General features: G+C 39.1%; 1 protein-coding gene across 1 annotated transcript in view; it reads left to right on the top strand.

The window, feature by feature from the left end:
• Nucleotides 1-9,627: 9,627 nt before the first annotated feature.
• ELAVL4 (ELAV like RNA binding protein 4) overlaps nucleotides 9,628-16,538 on the top strand; it is a 145,970-nt gene continuing 139,059 nt past the window's right edge. Inside the window, exon 1 of the mRNA XM_077149713.1 lies at nucleotides 9,628-9,756. Coding sequence (XP_077005828.1) covers nucleotides 9,739-9,756 — 18 coding nt within the window. The 5' untranslated portion in view covers nucleotides 9,628-9,738. The remainder of the gene's footprint in view (nucleotides 9,757-16,538) is intronic.

The following is a 16,538-nucleotide window of genomic DNA, read 5'->3' as shown; positions in this document are numbered from 1 at the left end:
CGGGCTCGATTCCCAGTGCCTGCCCATGTTAAAAAAAAAAAAAAGGTTCAAATAACAGTGACTTAGACTATATATATTCATTCAACAAATATTCACTATGTTAAAAAAAAAAAAAGGTTCAAATAACAGTGACTTAGACTATATATATTCATTCAACAAATATTCACTATGTCTAATTTGTACCAAGAACTCTGCTAAGAGCTGGGTTCACAAGAAATAATTAATAGAGTTCCAACTTCAAAAAGTTCAAGATGAAATGGGGGAAACAAATACTCTAAAAAGCAAACTAAACCTTCCAGAGTCTAGACTTCTTTTCCTGGGAGAGTAGTGGCATTTGGAAGGGAGGGAATTTTTGGAATTACTGTGGTGTCATGGGAACCACATAGTTGGGTAAGGAGTGCTTATTCTGTCACAGTCAATGGTAGCTTGACAAATTTTCTTTGTTTTTTACATTTATTTACCTTAATATAAAAATAAATAATGTCTATATGGCTAAGGAAAAGAAAGACTGTGAGGCAAAAATCACAGTTTATATAGCTTATCCATTTTCTTGCTTTCCAGCAGGCATTTTTCCTTTCCTCTGTAACACTAGGAGGGAACATAGGGCATTATGGGAAAACCCTGATCTCTGTCTACTCCTCCTCTAGATCCACCATTATGGGCTAAAAACAGAAACCGCTGAATTGTGGGAAATGGATTTAGTTAATGTTCCACTGTAATTAATGCAGGAGCCCCACAGATTGTTAATGAGGCTGTTTGAATTAGCACCTGCTCCCGGAAGGGTTGGGTGTGAACTGGTTGACAGTCAGGTCCCTTGAGTCAGTGGGAGGGAAATGGGAGTGGAGGGAGGGGGTCCATGTGCTGCCTTGTAGGTGTTTTCTGAAATTACCTATATCAGTATTTCATTTTCTGTGTATTTTGTTTCATTAACTATGTGTAAGAGGCTGGACTAGATGTTAGAGGACACATAAAGTTGAGAACACAGCTCTTGTCCACAGGAAACACACAAAGAAGGACAAGACACTTACATGGGGGAACAAGAGTTCCAAAGCATATGTGAAGCAACAAATTTAGGAGTGAATCATGGTCCTGCCACTTTCTAGCTGTGTGACTGTGGACAAAGTCACTTAACCTTTCAGAGGCTCAGTTTCCTTCTCTGCAAAATCAGAATGATTGGATGATCATGAGGAGTGGATATGGATAGCTTTGAACAAAGTGGCCAGCATAACACTAGATGCATAGTAGAAGCATAGTAATTGAATTAACTCTCTAAAATCAAAGTGCCTGCAAACAAATACCAATGAAATGTTTGAAGCTTCCATGGAAAACGTTGTCATACAAGGACAAACATTTTGGAGGTGGCATCTGAGATGAGCTTTAAATAATCTGTCTGATTTTAAAAGGAGAAAGTATACCAGGGGGAAATGATAAAAGCAAAGGTATGGAGACAGGAAAAACTGTGACACTAGGACTTGGAGACATGTTCTTTGCTGGGAATTGCAGTTGCAAAGATTAATGTCAGCTTCCAACCTCAAAAAGTTAATAGTTTAATGGAAAGACAGACACACAAATAAAAAAAAGAGAAATCAGAGTGACATCAGCTGTGAAAGAGGACTGTACAGATAGGGCAGTCCAGAGGGGGGCCCACTTGGATCAGCCTGAGCTAGGGCTGAACAAGTGGGAATGTCAGACGATCAAGAAGGTGAAGCAAGATTCTAGTGTGGCAGGGAAGATACAGGACTACATGACCCATGGTCACCAAAAATGCCAATCAGAACATCATGCAAGGTACACAAGGTACAACCTAGGAGTTGGAAACCATGATGAAAATGAAAACTGGTTTGGTGGCAGTGAGAGACTTAAAAAGGTTGTCAGAGAGGAGGCAGGAATCAGAGAGAAGACTGACAGAATTCTAGAGCTTATAGGTAGAGTCATTTAGGGCCATGGGAGGCTGGAGTCAGCTGTGAAGCTGAGTGTCATTGAATTGGAGGGAAAGGAGTCATTGTGAGATGAGGAGTTCAAGGATTAGTCGGAACAAGAAGCTGAAAGCAATGAAACCCAGAAGAGACAGGAGAGACCAGCAGATGCTGTCATATGCCTAGCCAAATGGGAAAGGATGCCAGGATCACCAATAGCCAGTCTTCAGGAAGAAAGCATTGCCTTGATGATGCCTTGATTTAGACATTTTCCTGGACTTTAACAGTAAACTAACAAAATTCCCATTGTTAAAAACTGACCCATTTCATGGTATCTGCTTTGACCAGCCTAGAAAACTAAAACTGTTGGGTTAAGTGATTTAAAAGATAACTGATGCCTCTTGATGACTCACAGGGCAGAGATAAAAGGAGGGCCATGTGGAGGAGGTCAATTAGCCAGGTATAAAAATCTCTGGTTAGGACATTGATTAAATCGCTGTGATAGGAAGGCCCAAAATAACAGTGGACTAAATAAGATTGAAGTTTGTTCCTTTGTCATGTAAAAAGTCTGAGTATGCAGTCCATGACTGCTATGGCAACTTATCATCAAGGTTTCAGGGTCTTTCTGTTTTGTTGTTCTGCCTACTTGTATCTCATCGTCCAACTCCCACCATGACATCTACATTCCTGTCAGCAAGAAAGAAGAAAGGAGAATGGATAACGCAAATCAGAAAATGCACACATTTACTTCTGTCCACCTCTGATTAGCTAGAACTTGGCCATATATAGATGCAAGTGAAACAAGGAAATGTAATTTTTATTTTGGTGGCCTTACTCAGCTAAAATTCATGATTCTATTTCTAAATGAAAAAGAGGATGCTATGATCTGTAACAATCTCTGCTACTCTAATATAATGATAATAGGTAACATTGACCGTGGCTCAGTGGCAGAGTTCTCGCCTGCCATGCCAGAGACCTGGGTTTGATTCCCAGTGCCTGCCCATGCAAAATAATAATAATAATAATAATAACATTGACTGAGCCTTTCCAGTCACAACATATTAACTCAGTTAATCCTTATGACAGTCTATGAAGTATTATGAATAGCCCTGTTTTCTAAAAGCAAACCAAGGCTCATCCAAATTAAGAAATATATGTTGGCTACTTTAGTATAGGCAGGCTAAAATTTGCAACCCTATAGGACTTCAAAACTGGCAATTTTGTTTGTTTGTTGCCTGGTTATACCACACTGCCTTTTCCTTGGGATTAGAGCAAAGACTGCAGACACAAGAGTTTTGCAGGTTGTTGGAGGAAGATGTAAGCAATGAGCAAAGGGAGAGAATGCTGAGATAGCATATGTAATGAATGGTTCACATCTTCTATCCTATGGCTGCCTGTATTCTAGCAAATTACTTAGGCACATATTCAATTATACCACGCTCTAGGGATAGAGTTGCTTAATTTTGACTTATTACCTCATGATCCCAGTTAACAGACAGGCAGATGATTTTACCTTCATTGATTTTCTCCATTTATGAATACATGAAATTTTCTTTTTTCCAAGTATACTATCATCCAAAAAAAAAAAAAATAGCATGCAGGTGTATGGATGAAAACAACTGCATTAATACCTCAAGGTTTAGGAACATTTTTCTTAAACCTCTCAGCTAATGTTTAGACGCATAAAGACAGGCATAGTTGGAAAGTAATATTGCCTCCACTTTGCTGATGAGGAAACCGAAGCTCAGAATGGTTTGTAAATTGTAATGAGACCATTACAATTTCTATTATGTTCCATTGCTACATAACAAACCACCCCAAAACACCGTGGCTTAAAACAATCATTTCAATGCATCTCATAAATACTGTGGGTCATGGATTCACTTAGGACTCAGCTTAGATGAGCAGAAGCTTTTTATGTCATTAACTGAGTTCAGTTAATGGTATTCAGCTGGTGGAGAGCTTCACACATTTATCTGGTTCTCTGACCAGAACAGCTGGAAGGCTGGGCTCAGCCAGGATTGTTGATGGAAGTGCCCACATTTGACTGCTCCAATATGACTGTCTCAGGGTAATCAGATGTCTTACTTGATTGCTGTCTTCCCCAGAGTGAGCATCTCAAAAGAACTAGGATGAAGCTGCTGACTTATTCTGACCTAACCTCAAAAGTCACATAGTGTCATTTCTTCTGCATTCTGCTGGTGATAAATGAGTCAACCAAGATTCAAGGGAAGTGAAATTAGTCTCCCCTCCTGGTGAGGGAGTAGCAAGGTCACATTGCAGAAGAGCAGCTGGGTTGGAAAATATTGTTGTAGCCACATTTGGAAAATACAATCTGCCACACACTACAATAAATGACTTTAAAGAATGCTGCTTTAATGAATGAGTGATCTGTGGAACACATAACCATGAATAAAATGGTTTCCATTTACTTATTCATTCAATTAAATTCTTACAACAATGCTTTAAGATAGGCTTCATTCATATTCCCATAAGGGAATATGGGATATTATATGGGAATATCCCATAAGGGATAAGGGAACTAGGTAATTTGTCCAAGATCCCTGAGCCCTAATTGTGGAGCTGGAATTTGAACCCAAGCCAGTTTGACACCTAAACCAGTGCCCTTTACTGGCCTGCCACTGCCGCTCATGAAGTCTGACATTCAGAGAAAATGCAAGAGGTAAGAAAGATTTGCCCTGCCCATCACAAGAACTCAATAAATATTTGTTGATGCAAACTGAATTGAATTATACTCCTTGAGGAGAATCTTAGAAATAAAATCTGAAAGACATTTAAAAGTAAAGTTATTTTTGAAAGGAAAACATTAAGGAGTTAATTAAATCAAGCTCTCTGTGAAGATTGTTTCTTCATTCTCTGGTATCCACACAATAAATATTAACTTTTTAAAAAATGTATTCCCTGTTCCATTTTAAAAGGTTTCAAACCTTAAGTATTAGATTGGGAATGACAATAACAGTAAATAATACCCAGAGATTTTAGTTATCGTGTTGGCAATTTGGAAGTGCCTAGTAAAAGGTAACCATTGCCTTTTGAAGACAGATGGGTAGGGAACTCAGAGAATTGGGTTCTAATCCTGACTTTACTTCTCAACTGCTGTGTGAACTTGGTCAGGGTACTGAGCATCTCTGGATCTTACTTTCCTGGCCAGTAAAATAAAGAGGTGGTATCAATAATCTCTAAGGTCCTTTCCAGCACTAAAATTTATATGACAACTGAGTTCTTTCTTCTTATCATTTCCTACATATCATTATTAGCAAATAATTATCTAATCTATTAAGTGCAAACTGCAATTTAAGGGGCAACTAAGAGTAGTTAAAAATGTTAGCACATAGGCTCTAATCAAATGCTTTTGAACATACGTTCATGGGCTTATTGGAGAACAACTCTTACTCATTGTTCCAATAAAATCTCTTGATGAAACATTAAAAATGTATAAATTCTATTATATCCATAATAATAAATAAAATCGCAAGATAGTCTCACTCTGACAATGACAATAGAAATATACCATTTACTTCACAGCCTCATAGGGTAGGTCTTAAAAAAAAAAAAGGAACATGCTATCAAACTTCTGTGTTTGCTGTCTCACCTTCTAATTCCTGCTTGTTCATCAAAACTCAGATTTGGAATCATTTTTTTTTTCCCCAGGATTGCACCTGTTCTATCTTACATTAAATTCCCAAATCCCTCAAACAACCAGATCTTCACATGTGCTTATGCTACTATGGACATCCGTAGTTACAGCCTTTTTTGACTGTGCCTAATACAGAGAGGAAAGGAGAAAGAGAAAGCAATGTTTTAAGTGGTTCCTTTGACTGCTTTTTGCATTTACATTAAAAATTATCCTCACAAAAACCTGAGATAAGTACTATTACGATCTCTAATATTCAGAAACCAAGGCAAGGAAGATTAAGGAATTTGCCAAAGATTACTTGGCTCCTGAACGACAGAGGTGGGATTCAAGCAGCTGTTATCTGTCTCCATCCAGTACGGCAGTGCCTTCCCAGGAGGAACAGGCTGGGTGGGTGGGGTCTCCTTTCATGCTCTGAAACCCTTTGATGTCTTAAAAATTGACCGATCTCCTAAGTCCATGCTAAAGAAGGCTGAATTGTAGCTCTTTACAAGAACATTCAGCAACAAGTACTCACTCACCATAACTAATACCTCTGTTCATCCATTCATTATTTGAACTGTGGAGGTTGTACGGAAGCTATTGTTAAGTTGTTCTCATTAAGAGAGAAATAGGGCGGGACAGGGGAGGAGTGTGACAAATCAAATCCTCAGGCTAGACCAACCAGATAAACAAAGAAACACAGGTGTCCTTATAATTAAGGTGCGCGATGAGTATGCAATGCCTTTGTGTGGAGATTGGAGACTTTTAAAGAAAAATAACATTGCCCTTAACACAGGAATTGCCTTTCTAAGAAAGAAAGTAAGTTTCCATGCTCTTATAAATTGTTTTGTTACATGAAGTTGACTATCCTGAAGCCACAATATGACTTTTATGAAATTGTAAAAATTAGCACAGATTGTATTTGTGGTTTATGTTGAGAATAAAAATTAATACGTACTTTAGAGAATTTAACAATTTCAAAACACTTGTTTTAAGAAAAGTTAATACTGTCCAATAAAATTAATATTTTAATTATATATAGGTAAGTCATATGTACATGTGTGCTTTCACTTAAAAGAGTTCTTCAATTTATGGGAAATATGTCTTTTTTACCCTGCAGCATGGTTCTTAATCCTATGATGATTTGGGTTTTTTGATGAGATTTTTCATGTAGTATTACCTTAACCTATTTGTTTCCTAAAACTTTCTTAGATTACATCTGGAATATCAATGAAATAATATGGACAGAAATTATGAAATTGAAGATGTGTTATTTTTCATCTCTGTGCAGAATTTTTCAAAAGACATTATAAATTGTGAGAAAAAATTGCAAAAGACATTATAAATTGTGAGAAAAAATTGCATCATTGAACACAACAAACTTAATATACAATAAAGTAAAGTCCTAAATATGCTAAATTCTTTCAAGAATTCGTGGCTGAACTGATTTTGGAAAAGTTAAGACTGAAAGAATTAGTACTTTTTGTATGCCTTATGTCTGGATTTAACTTCTGTTTTAATAACAGGAGCATATGTAAATGAATGAGTATCTTTTAAATGGAGACACCTTCTGCTGAATTCTGACAGGTCTTGCCTTCATACAACCTTTTGGTATTAAATAACAATGTGTTCATATAGCAATAAAAGAAAAATGCATCAAAGTCTTAACATTAGCATGTGACAAAGAACTTTAAGTTAGTAAAATGTGTAATCATTTTTTAAAAATTCAAGTATACCAGGCATTGTTCTTAAGGCTTTCTGTGTGTTAACTCATTTAATCCTCAGAAAAACCCCATGAAGTCAGTTCAAATATTATCCCAACTTACAGGTAAGATAAACTGAGGCACAAAGAAGTTAAGTAATTTACCCAAGATCACATAGCTAGCAGAGTTTGGATTCAAACCAAGCAAGGGGGGTTATAGAGCCCATGTCGTCACCCACCATACCAAATAGCCAAATTAGATTTCCTGAAAAAGTGATTTGAGCAATAAAATGATTATAAAGAGCAGAATTTGCTACAAGGGCTGTATCTAAATCATTAAAAACAATAGCATGTATCAAGTTTACATAGTTATTTGCTTCTTTGCATTTTTTCCTCACAACCACTCTCTGATGAGAATATTTATCTGCCTGTGTAAATTTAGGCAAGTTACTTCTTTGTATAAACCTTAGTTTCCTCATCAACTGATGCGGGGATGAGATTGTATTTAGAAGCTTCATATAGTGCTTCTCAATAAATATTAGCTCTTATTGTCATTACTGTTTTTAAGATTAGAAAGGCCAAGAAACTTGTTCAGGATGACACATCTGAAAAAGTAGAGCTGAGATTTGAACCTAGATCTGATTAATACTTTAACCACAGTGGTGAGCTGAATTCTACACTGAATTCTTGCCTGCTGTCCCTTGGCACTGTGTAGGTACTTTGATAACAATCAGATTTAGTAATAAATGGAAACAAATTTTGTTTTAATTCCAAACTAATAAATATTTACTAATGAAAAAATTAAAAATACAGATAAGCAAAAAGAGGGAGAGATTAAAATCACTCATAATCCTATCTTCCAAAATAACCATTACCTTTTACAGAAACAGGATCATTCTGAACAATTTTCTGACCTGCTTTTCTCACTTTGAAATATATTGTGAGCACCCTTCCATGTTGATAAATATTCTTCAACTGTATCATTCCAAACGCCTGCAGAATATACCAGTGTTTTTTAGGTGATCACTCTCCTTGGTTGACCATTAAGGACTAGTTCCAATTTTTCCCTATTTCACACAATACTACAGTAAACAATCATACAGCCAAAACTTTGAACATCTTAGTGATTGTTTCCTTAAAGGAAAATTATGAAAGTGGAACTGCTCTGTCAAAGGATCTATGTTAGCAGAATTTGAGTTGGTATACCCCATCTGCTCAGGAACAAAAGTATGTATCACATAGTCTAGGGAAACTGGGACAAGAGCCCTTAGAACCATCAGGGATTGTTCGCTTTTTCAGGCCATACTAAGAATGCAATCATCTGGCACCTACATTAAATGAGATACTCTATGGAAAGTGCATAGCACTTGGCACGTAAGTGCTCAATAACTAACAGCTATTATTATTATAATAAAACCAACATCATCTGGGGAAATCTGAGAATGCTGAGAATTATGAAGTAAAGCAGTAGGCTTTTGCAATTTTTCCTACCGATTCCCTTGTAATCTTGGACAGGTCCTCTCTAGAGCTCAGAGCTTTCACCTATAAAGAGGAATTGGACAAGATGATCTTTTTAATATTTCCAGCCTAATAGTCTATGAGTCTAGGCTTACTTAAACCCAATAATTGTTACTCGTTTCTGTAAATACTGTGTTTTGAATCAGTAGATTTGTGAGTTTCTGATCCCTGGAAGTGGAAGTTTTTTTAATGGAAAGGGAGAGCCAAAGAAGCCACTTTTCTCTTTCTAATGATCATCACATTCCCCCAGTACTGGACTGATAAACCTATTTTCCCAACATCTAGCGTGGTTTCGTAGAGTACAGAGTAACTGGAGGGTTCTCCCAAGTCACAAGAGGCAACAAACATTTTTGCCTGTAATCACAATGCACAAACGTCTCTGTCATTTGTTTGGTCCTTCAAACATAGCTTGTGGGATCTACTCAGGCTTGCACATTCCCTGCCGCAGACAAAGCCACTTCCGTAAATGCCCTTGCCCCAAAGGGTAAGATTCATTCGAAAGGCCTCAAATTGGTAACGTTTGTAAACACCAGGGCCTTAGCACAAAGTTTTTCCAATAATGTTGGTGAACTTGAACCGAGAAGAAGCTACTTCAGTTAAGTTTTAAGTAGCACATGGGTAGCAGTATTGGGGCAAAGAGCAGGTATGTATTCATTCAACGAATTTTTTTTTGAGGATAGGCTCCCAAACCACCCCGGGAATCCGATTTGCAAGGTCCGGCCTCCGCACACAGGCCTGGCGCGCCCCTCCCCGCCTGCGCGAGGCGCCCCCTGGAGGCGGCGGCTAGGGTGGCTGAGTAGCCGCGCGGCGCTCGGCGGGCGAGGGAGTGAGCGAACGAGGGAGCGAGCGAACGAGCGAACGAGCGAACGAGCGAACGCGGTGCGACTCTTGTGGGCGTCTCCCGTCCGCCGCGCCACGCCCCACCCAGCCTCCGCCGCCTCGGCCGGGACCGTGCAGCCGAGAAGATGCGCCTCAAGAACCAGGTAGCCGCGCCTGGGCTTCAGCCCCGCGCCCGCGCCCGCGACGCTCCGCCCACCCGCTAGTACACGGGCGTGGGGGCTGGCGGGGCCACGTGGCCGCGACCGCGCTTCTCCCGGTGCCGGGAGGGTCTCGGCCACCTCGACTCGGGGGGGAGGGGGAGGGGACTCTTGCTGCTGGGCATCGCCCCCTCACGCCTCTGGTCCCGGGCTCGGGTGGCGTCCTCCCCACCGCTCCTCTAGCCGCGCTGGCCGGGCGGAGTTCTTAGTCACTCCTCCGCGGGTCCTCAGAGACTTTTCGGGCCCCAGGGGAGACAGCTGAAAGTTGGGGCCGCGTGGCGCCCCTTCCTCCGCCACGGGCGACCCTGCGGGGGAAGAAGCCGCCGCCTCCCACCCCCACCACTCCCCTCCGCGCCTTTGCTGAGCCATCTTCGGGGTGGCTCTGCCGAAAGAGCTGCTGGCGCCAAAAAGTCCGGGCGGCTTCGGGCGAACATGTCCCCAAGGTGCTAGGCCGGGAGAACGCAGATCCTCGGGGAGGGTGCCTCTGTCTGTGTGACTCCTTAATTATCGAAAAGCAGCATTCTCCGCCCCCTATTGTAGTCTGCTGTGGACCTGGGATTTAGGATGTTTTTAGATTAGGTTGAGAGGGAGCTTTTATTGCGCTAAAGTGTTCTTGTTTAGCACAGGAAAAAGGAGTCCCGGGAGTTGGGTAGGGTATGTTTGTGTGTTGTAATTGTTGTCTCTTTTGGGGTTGGGGATTGTCCTACGTTTAGGATTTAGTAAACACACGTCCTGACGTCTCGAACCTGCCAGAGACCAATTTGTTTCTAAAGGGAAAGAACCTTCCAACCCCCAACATATGTTAAGGGATTTAGGGAGAACGCAGGGAAACCGAGGGGAGGGACTTCTAGAAAACAACTCCAGGTTTGGGGGAAAATGAGTCATATTGATTCCCAAGCTGTTAGCCGATACCACCTAGGGCGATAAATCTCATAAAATCTTCCCTCTGGTAAATTAAATACCTGCCTCCGCAACACAGTTTGGCTTGAGCCCCATGGGTTCTGAATTCCTACCCGTGCCCTTTACCTAGCTATCTTATTTTAGTACATTCCTTTAAGGAGGTTGCCTCGTATTACCCTCCTCCATTTGGGTGCCTGGTTTTGCCTATAATACTTGCAAATTGACATTGAACAAGCTTTAACCTCAGTCGTTTCAGAATACGTTTGATGTTTTAAGTGTGATGTGAATGAAGCTCCATTCATGAGGGAAGTAGTCTGTGTGAAGTGTTTTGTAAATGTGAGTGGGTTGAGTTTAAAACACTGAATAAAATTAATGTAATGAGGAATCAAAAGGTTCAATCCAGATGTTTGCCACCGTGTCTCCCTAATAATGTGACAGTGCAGCACTGTGCCTCTCCTTCTAGTTATGAGGCCTTGGAGAGCAGAGACTTTGCCGCTGTGATTGACCAAAAGCAACAGGTGATTGGATTCCTTCCATTCATTTTTTTAAAGCACTGACAAATCCTTGGGGTTGATGGAGCTGTAACCTACATAATAGAGATGACTTTATTCCTTCCCTAACTGCTCTCAAAATATATGAGGGATTTACATGTGCAGGTTTTCAATTGAAGACCTTGAAAGTGATCCTCTTTAGTTATCATTAGTACTAGCCTCTGAAACCTTGCTTGCTTGTTAAGATAAGGCACTTGGGTGTGGAATGTAATAAAGCTGGGATTGTGAGTTAGAGCTAGTGGCCTCACTAATTCCATTACTTAGTGTGTTTGGGGTTAACAGGTAACTCCTTAGTTTTGTCTGGAGGTGATACAGTTTAGCACGAAGGCTTATAATTCAAATATTCTTGATTGAGATCTGATCCTACCACTCTGTATTTATGTGACCTTGCATAATTTAATTTGCTCCTCCTCTATCTTTTTTCACCCTCTCCATAGAATGGTGGGGATAATACCAACTTTATAGAGTTGACTTGGAAATTAAATGGAATGCCATGTATGAACAGTGCCTGGAAATTGGGCGCTTAGTAAATACTATTGTTAATCATCCATAAACAGTAGCTATTACCATCACTGCTACTACACCCACTTAGTTGGGGAGGGAGATTGACTGAAAGGAGCACAAGGAGCTCTCTGGGGTGATTGGAATATTCTTTAAGTTGTTTGGAATGCTAGTTACAATGGTGTATCCATTTGTCAAACTGTGGAACTGAACCCTTAAGATCTGTGCATTTGATTGTATGTGATTATGTCTCACTAAGATTAATTTTTAAAATTAACCTCCAAATGTGTTGCCTTTTGGGAGGTGGGAGCTGACATACCAGCCAAATTGTGCTGAATCTCGTGATTCACTTCAGACACCCCTCTGCATAAGGGCATATCTTCTTTAAAAGTTCATAAGATGCAGGAAAGGAAGGGAGAAGATGCTGTAGTTCTTCAAGTTTTCAGTAGGGATGGTCCATAAAGAAGAATGATCATTTGACTTGCACCTAAATCGTATTTAATTTGAAACTTGCACATGGGCATTAGTTTTTATTTGTAGATTTTTAAACCATATTAATTTGTTTTATATGATCCAGTAGTGCACATTTGCTTAATATATCCAGCCAGTTAGCACAATTCCTGAAAAGTCATGGTGAATTTGCATTCGCATCTTTGCTATCAATAAATTCTTTACTTGGTTGATAATTAAGTGGGAGACAATATGGAAAGTGCTGTTAGCAGAGTGCTGGGCACATAGGAAATGGTGACAAGTGCTAGTTATTATTAAAATTGATATATTTGTTTTCATCATTTTTGGAGGCCATAAATCAAGACTATACAGATTTTGCCATCAATTCACCATAATGATGCTGTGAAATGTTTTTGAAGACAAGCCAATAGTTATTAATAAAGTGTTGTAAAATAATATCTCACTTATCTAGACAGAGAGATCACAAGCTTTTCTCTGTAAACTCTTGTGAATATAAGCAAACTATGATGGAAGCAAATGTTTCTGAGAAGCAAAAAGTACACCACAACGACTATGTTAACTTGCTTATTTGCAGACATCTCTTCAAACTCCCCCTCAAGCCTTTTGGTTCTTACTTGGACATGGTTCTGACGCTCTTAGTTCTCGAACGTCTTAGCCCACAGTACATTGGAAAGCTTGCTAGATAGATGGAGACACAGTAAAAGCTTTAAGAAATGGTAGCTGGAAATAGGGGATAAATTATTAAAATAAGACAGGAGAAAACCATCTTAATCTTAGGTAGCTTGTTGAACTAGAGTACTGAATAATAATTGGTCCTTTTCTTGGAAATTTTAATTTTATTCCTTAAAAGGATTAAATTATAGCTAGTATACTTTATTTAAAAAAGAGGATAATGTGATAATGCATTTTAGGAAGATTTTCATCCAGTGTTATTAGAATATAAACTTTGATTTGTTAAGGGACAAGATTCAGTTATCTGGAAATATTACTTGATATGAAAGGGCTTATGATATGGCATAAATGAGACAATCATTTCCATTGATATATGATTGGAAAATGAATTTTTAAAAATTCTTACATTTTTTGATGCAACATCATAATGAGACACATCAACATGGTATTTATTTAAAAACTATTGATTCTTTGAAAATAGTTTACTATGTAGTATATGAAATGGGTCAGAGATTTTAATTATTTTGGCACAGTTCAAAATAGATCTTAATGATGTGGTTCCCTATTGCATTGCAAAACCCATACATGTTCAGCGTGTACCAACACACACACACACACGTATACACACAACCTTTTATCTGTGAAGTTTATTATAAGGGAAGCCAAATTAGAATCATTGTCCAGGTTGAGTTTAATTTGTGACTGGGTCCACTAAAAGTCATGTTCTTCATTGATCAAAAAAAGGCAGTTGTGCATTAGCTTTCTGATCAGCCTGGCTCCGTAGCATTTTGGGTGATGGAGATGAAAGTTTTGGCCTTCTAGAAAGAAATCATTTATCCTCTGATGCATTCATACCTAGTTATGTCATTTGAATGCTTTGTTTGACCTTCCAGGTGTGTCTGCAACAAAATAATTATACTAATCCCTTGATGTATATGTTCTGCATATTCAAGCCATGAATTTATGGATTCATATTTCCTGCATAAGCAGTTTTACCTTTGTTCACTCAAACCAGCCTGTTTGAAAGTACCTAAACTGCTTACTTCATGGTGTATTCTCCTTATCAGCTTGAAGTTCATGTCTGCTCCACATGTTCATACCTTGGGATATGATTTTTTTTATCTAAAGAAAAAGAAAAAAAAAACCTCTAAACTTAGGTTTTACAAAAATGGCTCCCAACTGCATTTTGTGAGTTACTACCAGTTTGTGCACAGCCTCTGACCACCTGCTTCAGTGGCTAGTTTTAACATTATATCTGCCACAGAATTCCTAGTTGCTTTAGGAATTTTTGCATTTTATTAGTGTAGTGACAGTTTACAGTTATACACAGTATATTATTACAAACATTGTCTATAGGACGAACTTGTGTTTTCAATAATGGAAATGTTTCAGCTTCCAGCTTTTGTGTTTGATCATAGTGGGAATTAATCATCATTTATGTGAGTTTTCACCTATGAGCAAACATTTTGGAACAAATGAGGATATTAGATTTGAAATGCAAGACCAAAATAGCTTTTCTTTTTGGACTTTTAAAATTTCCATTAAAAAAAAAGCTAATGTGAACAAGCCTCCTGAAACCATTTTCTGTGACTGATTGGATGATGGGTTGATTGAGCAATTAATTGATTCATTGAGTAATTATATGTTTATTTATTTAGCCTAGTGTGGGCCCGACTCAGTTGTAGGTACCTAGGATACATTAGTGAACAAAACTCAGAAATCCCTGACATAGTGTCACTCTAGCAAGGAAAACTAGACAATAAAAAAATCAACAAAGGGCATTATATACCGTATTAGAAGGTATAAGTGCTCTGGAAAAAAGTAGAATTAGATAAGGGAGATGAGGAGCATGGGTGAAGATTTATCATCTTGAATAGGGTAGGTCTCGTTGAGAGATGACATTTGACCAAAACTCGATGGAGGTGAGGAAGTTAGCCAATGTGACTATCAGGGGTATAGGCAGAGAAAACAGCCAGATCAAAGGCCCTAAGGCAGGAGTGTGCCTGGAAGTGTTCAAGAAACAGCCAGGAAGTCAGTACGGCTAAAGAGTAGTAAATAAGGAGGAAAAAGATCATAAATCAGGTTATAAGATTTGTACCTGAAATAAATATTGCCGTGGTTCATCATCCACCAATAAGTAGATGTTTAGCTCCATATGCTAAGTACATAATGGGTGCTTTGCAAAAGTTTGTTGAATGTGTCTTTGGCAAATGATTTGGTGCTTATAAGAAGTGGTCCTGAATGAAAATTGAACCAGGTTTCACAAGCTATTGCTACTTCCGCTACTGGCAAATGTTAGAAGTGGAGTTGGGAAAGAGGGAGAGCAGCAAAACTCACATGCTTGATGCTGATATATAGCCATCCTGCCTAACCGTTCATACCCACTTTGCTGGGGGAATTAATGTTTCCCTTAGACCAAAACCATTTGGAACCAAAAAATTCCTTTTCAGTTTTGATTTGAACTTTAACCAGAAAGAAAACATTCCAATGTAGGAAACACTCTCGTTTTGAAAGTTTGAACTCTGTCAATCCTATAAGACCCATCCCATGGATTGACATTATTCTTTGTTATAGGATAGATCTCATGGTTATTATATTTGTGGAATTTTTTAGTTTACAAAATATTCTTTTTTTTTTTTTTTTACATGGGCAGGCACCGGAAATCGAACCCGAGTCCTCAGGCTTGGCAGGCACGCATTACCTGCTGAGCCACCGTGGCCCGCCCTACAAAGTATTCTTGATATATTATCTCATGTGAGCCTTATAGGAACTCTATATGAGAGACGTATAGTTATTATTACAATTTGGGCTAGTTATCTTCCATTTGCCTTCTATATCTCTCTATCCTTTCTTCCATCTTGTCTGTGGCCTGAGAGACCACAGTGGGCTTCCTTGCCCTCTGGGTTCTGGAGGGAGTCTGCCAGTGGGAAGCACTGGCATGACATCCCAGGGTAGAAAGAAAGTGAATTTAGGGCATTTATTCTCCCAATTCCCTCCCTCCCCACTAATCAGCAGTGACGGTGTAGGCCATAGCTTCTATCTATCATCCCTTTTCTACATTTACAATTCTTTTTCTTCCTGGGTACTCTTAAGGTTTTGCAGATGGTTATGAGTCTCCACAGTTGCTGGCCCCAGAATTCTTCATAATCCCTTACTAACTTCCATTCATTTAACCTTCCTGAAATTCCCTTTTTGAGTGTGCCTTCAGTTTCCCATTGAGACCCTCATTGAGACACAGTTTTAAAGATGACAACCTAAAGAAAAAAAGTTGAGTGACTTGCCCAATGATAGACAGCTGGTGAGTGACTGAGAGAGACTTGAACCCTCATTTTGTGACTCAGAGGCATAATCAGTTTTAAATATACCATAAACGAATCTGTCCTGTCAAAAAACCTTTCTTCTTTGGTCTCCAATTAAAATTATCTATTATGTGGGATATTATTTATTGATATTCCCTTAAATGTAGAAGGCCCTTTGTAAAGAGTAGGAACCTTTTAAAAGAAATACTACCCCTCTACTGGGAATTGAATCATGTCCTCCACAAAAGACATGTTCAAATCCTAACCCTGGATCTGTGGGTATGAATTCATTTGTAAATAGGATCATTGAATATGTAATTAGTTAAAGTGAAGC

The sequence above is a fragment of the Tamandua tetradactyla genome, chromosome 2, assembly GCF_023851605.1.
Source record: "Tamandua tetradactyla isolate mTamTet1 chromosome 2, mTamTet1.pri, whole genome shotgun sequence".
Classification (NCBI taxonomy): domain Eukaryota; kingdom Metazoa; phylum Chordata; class Mammalia; order Pilosa; family Myrmecophagidae; genus Tamandua; species Tamandua tetradactyla.
The sequence above is the reverse complement of the archived record's forward strand: the minus strand, read 5'-3'. Positions and strand labels throughout refer to the sequence as shown.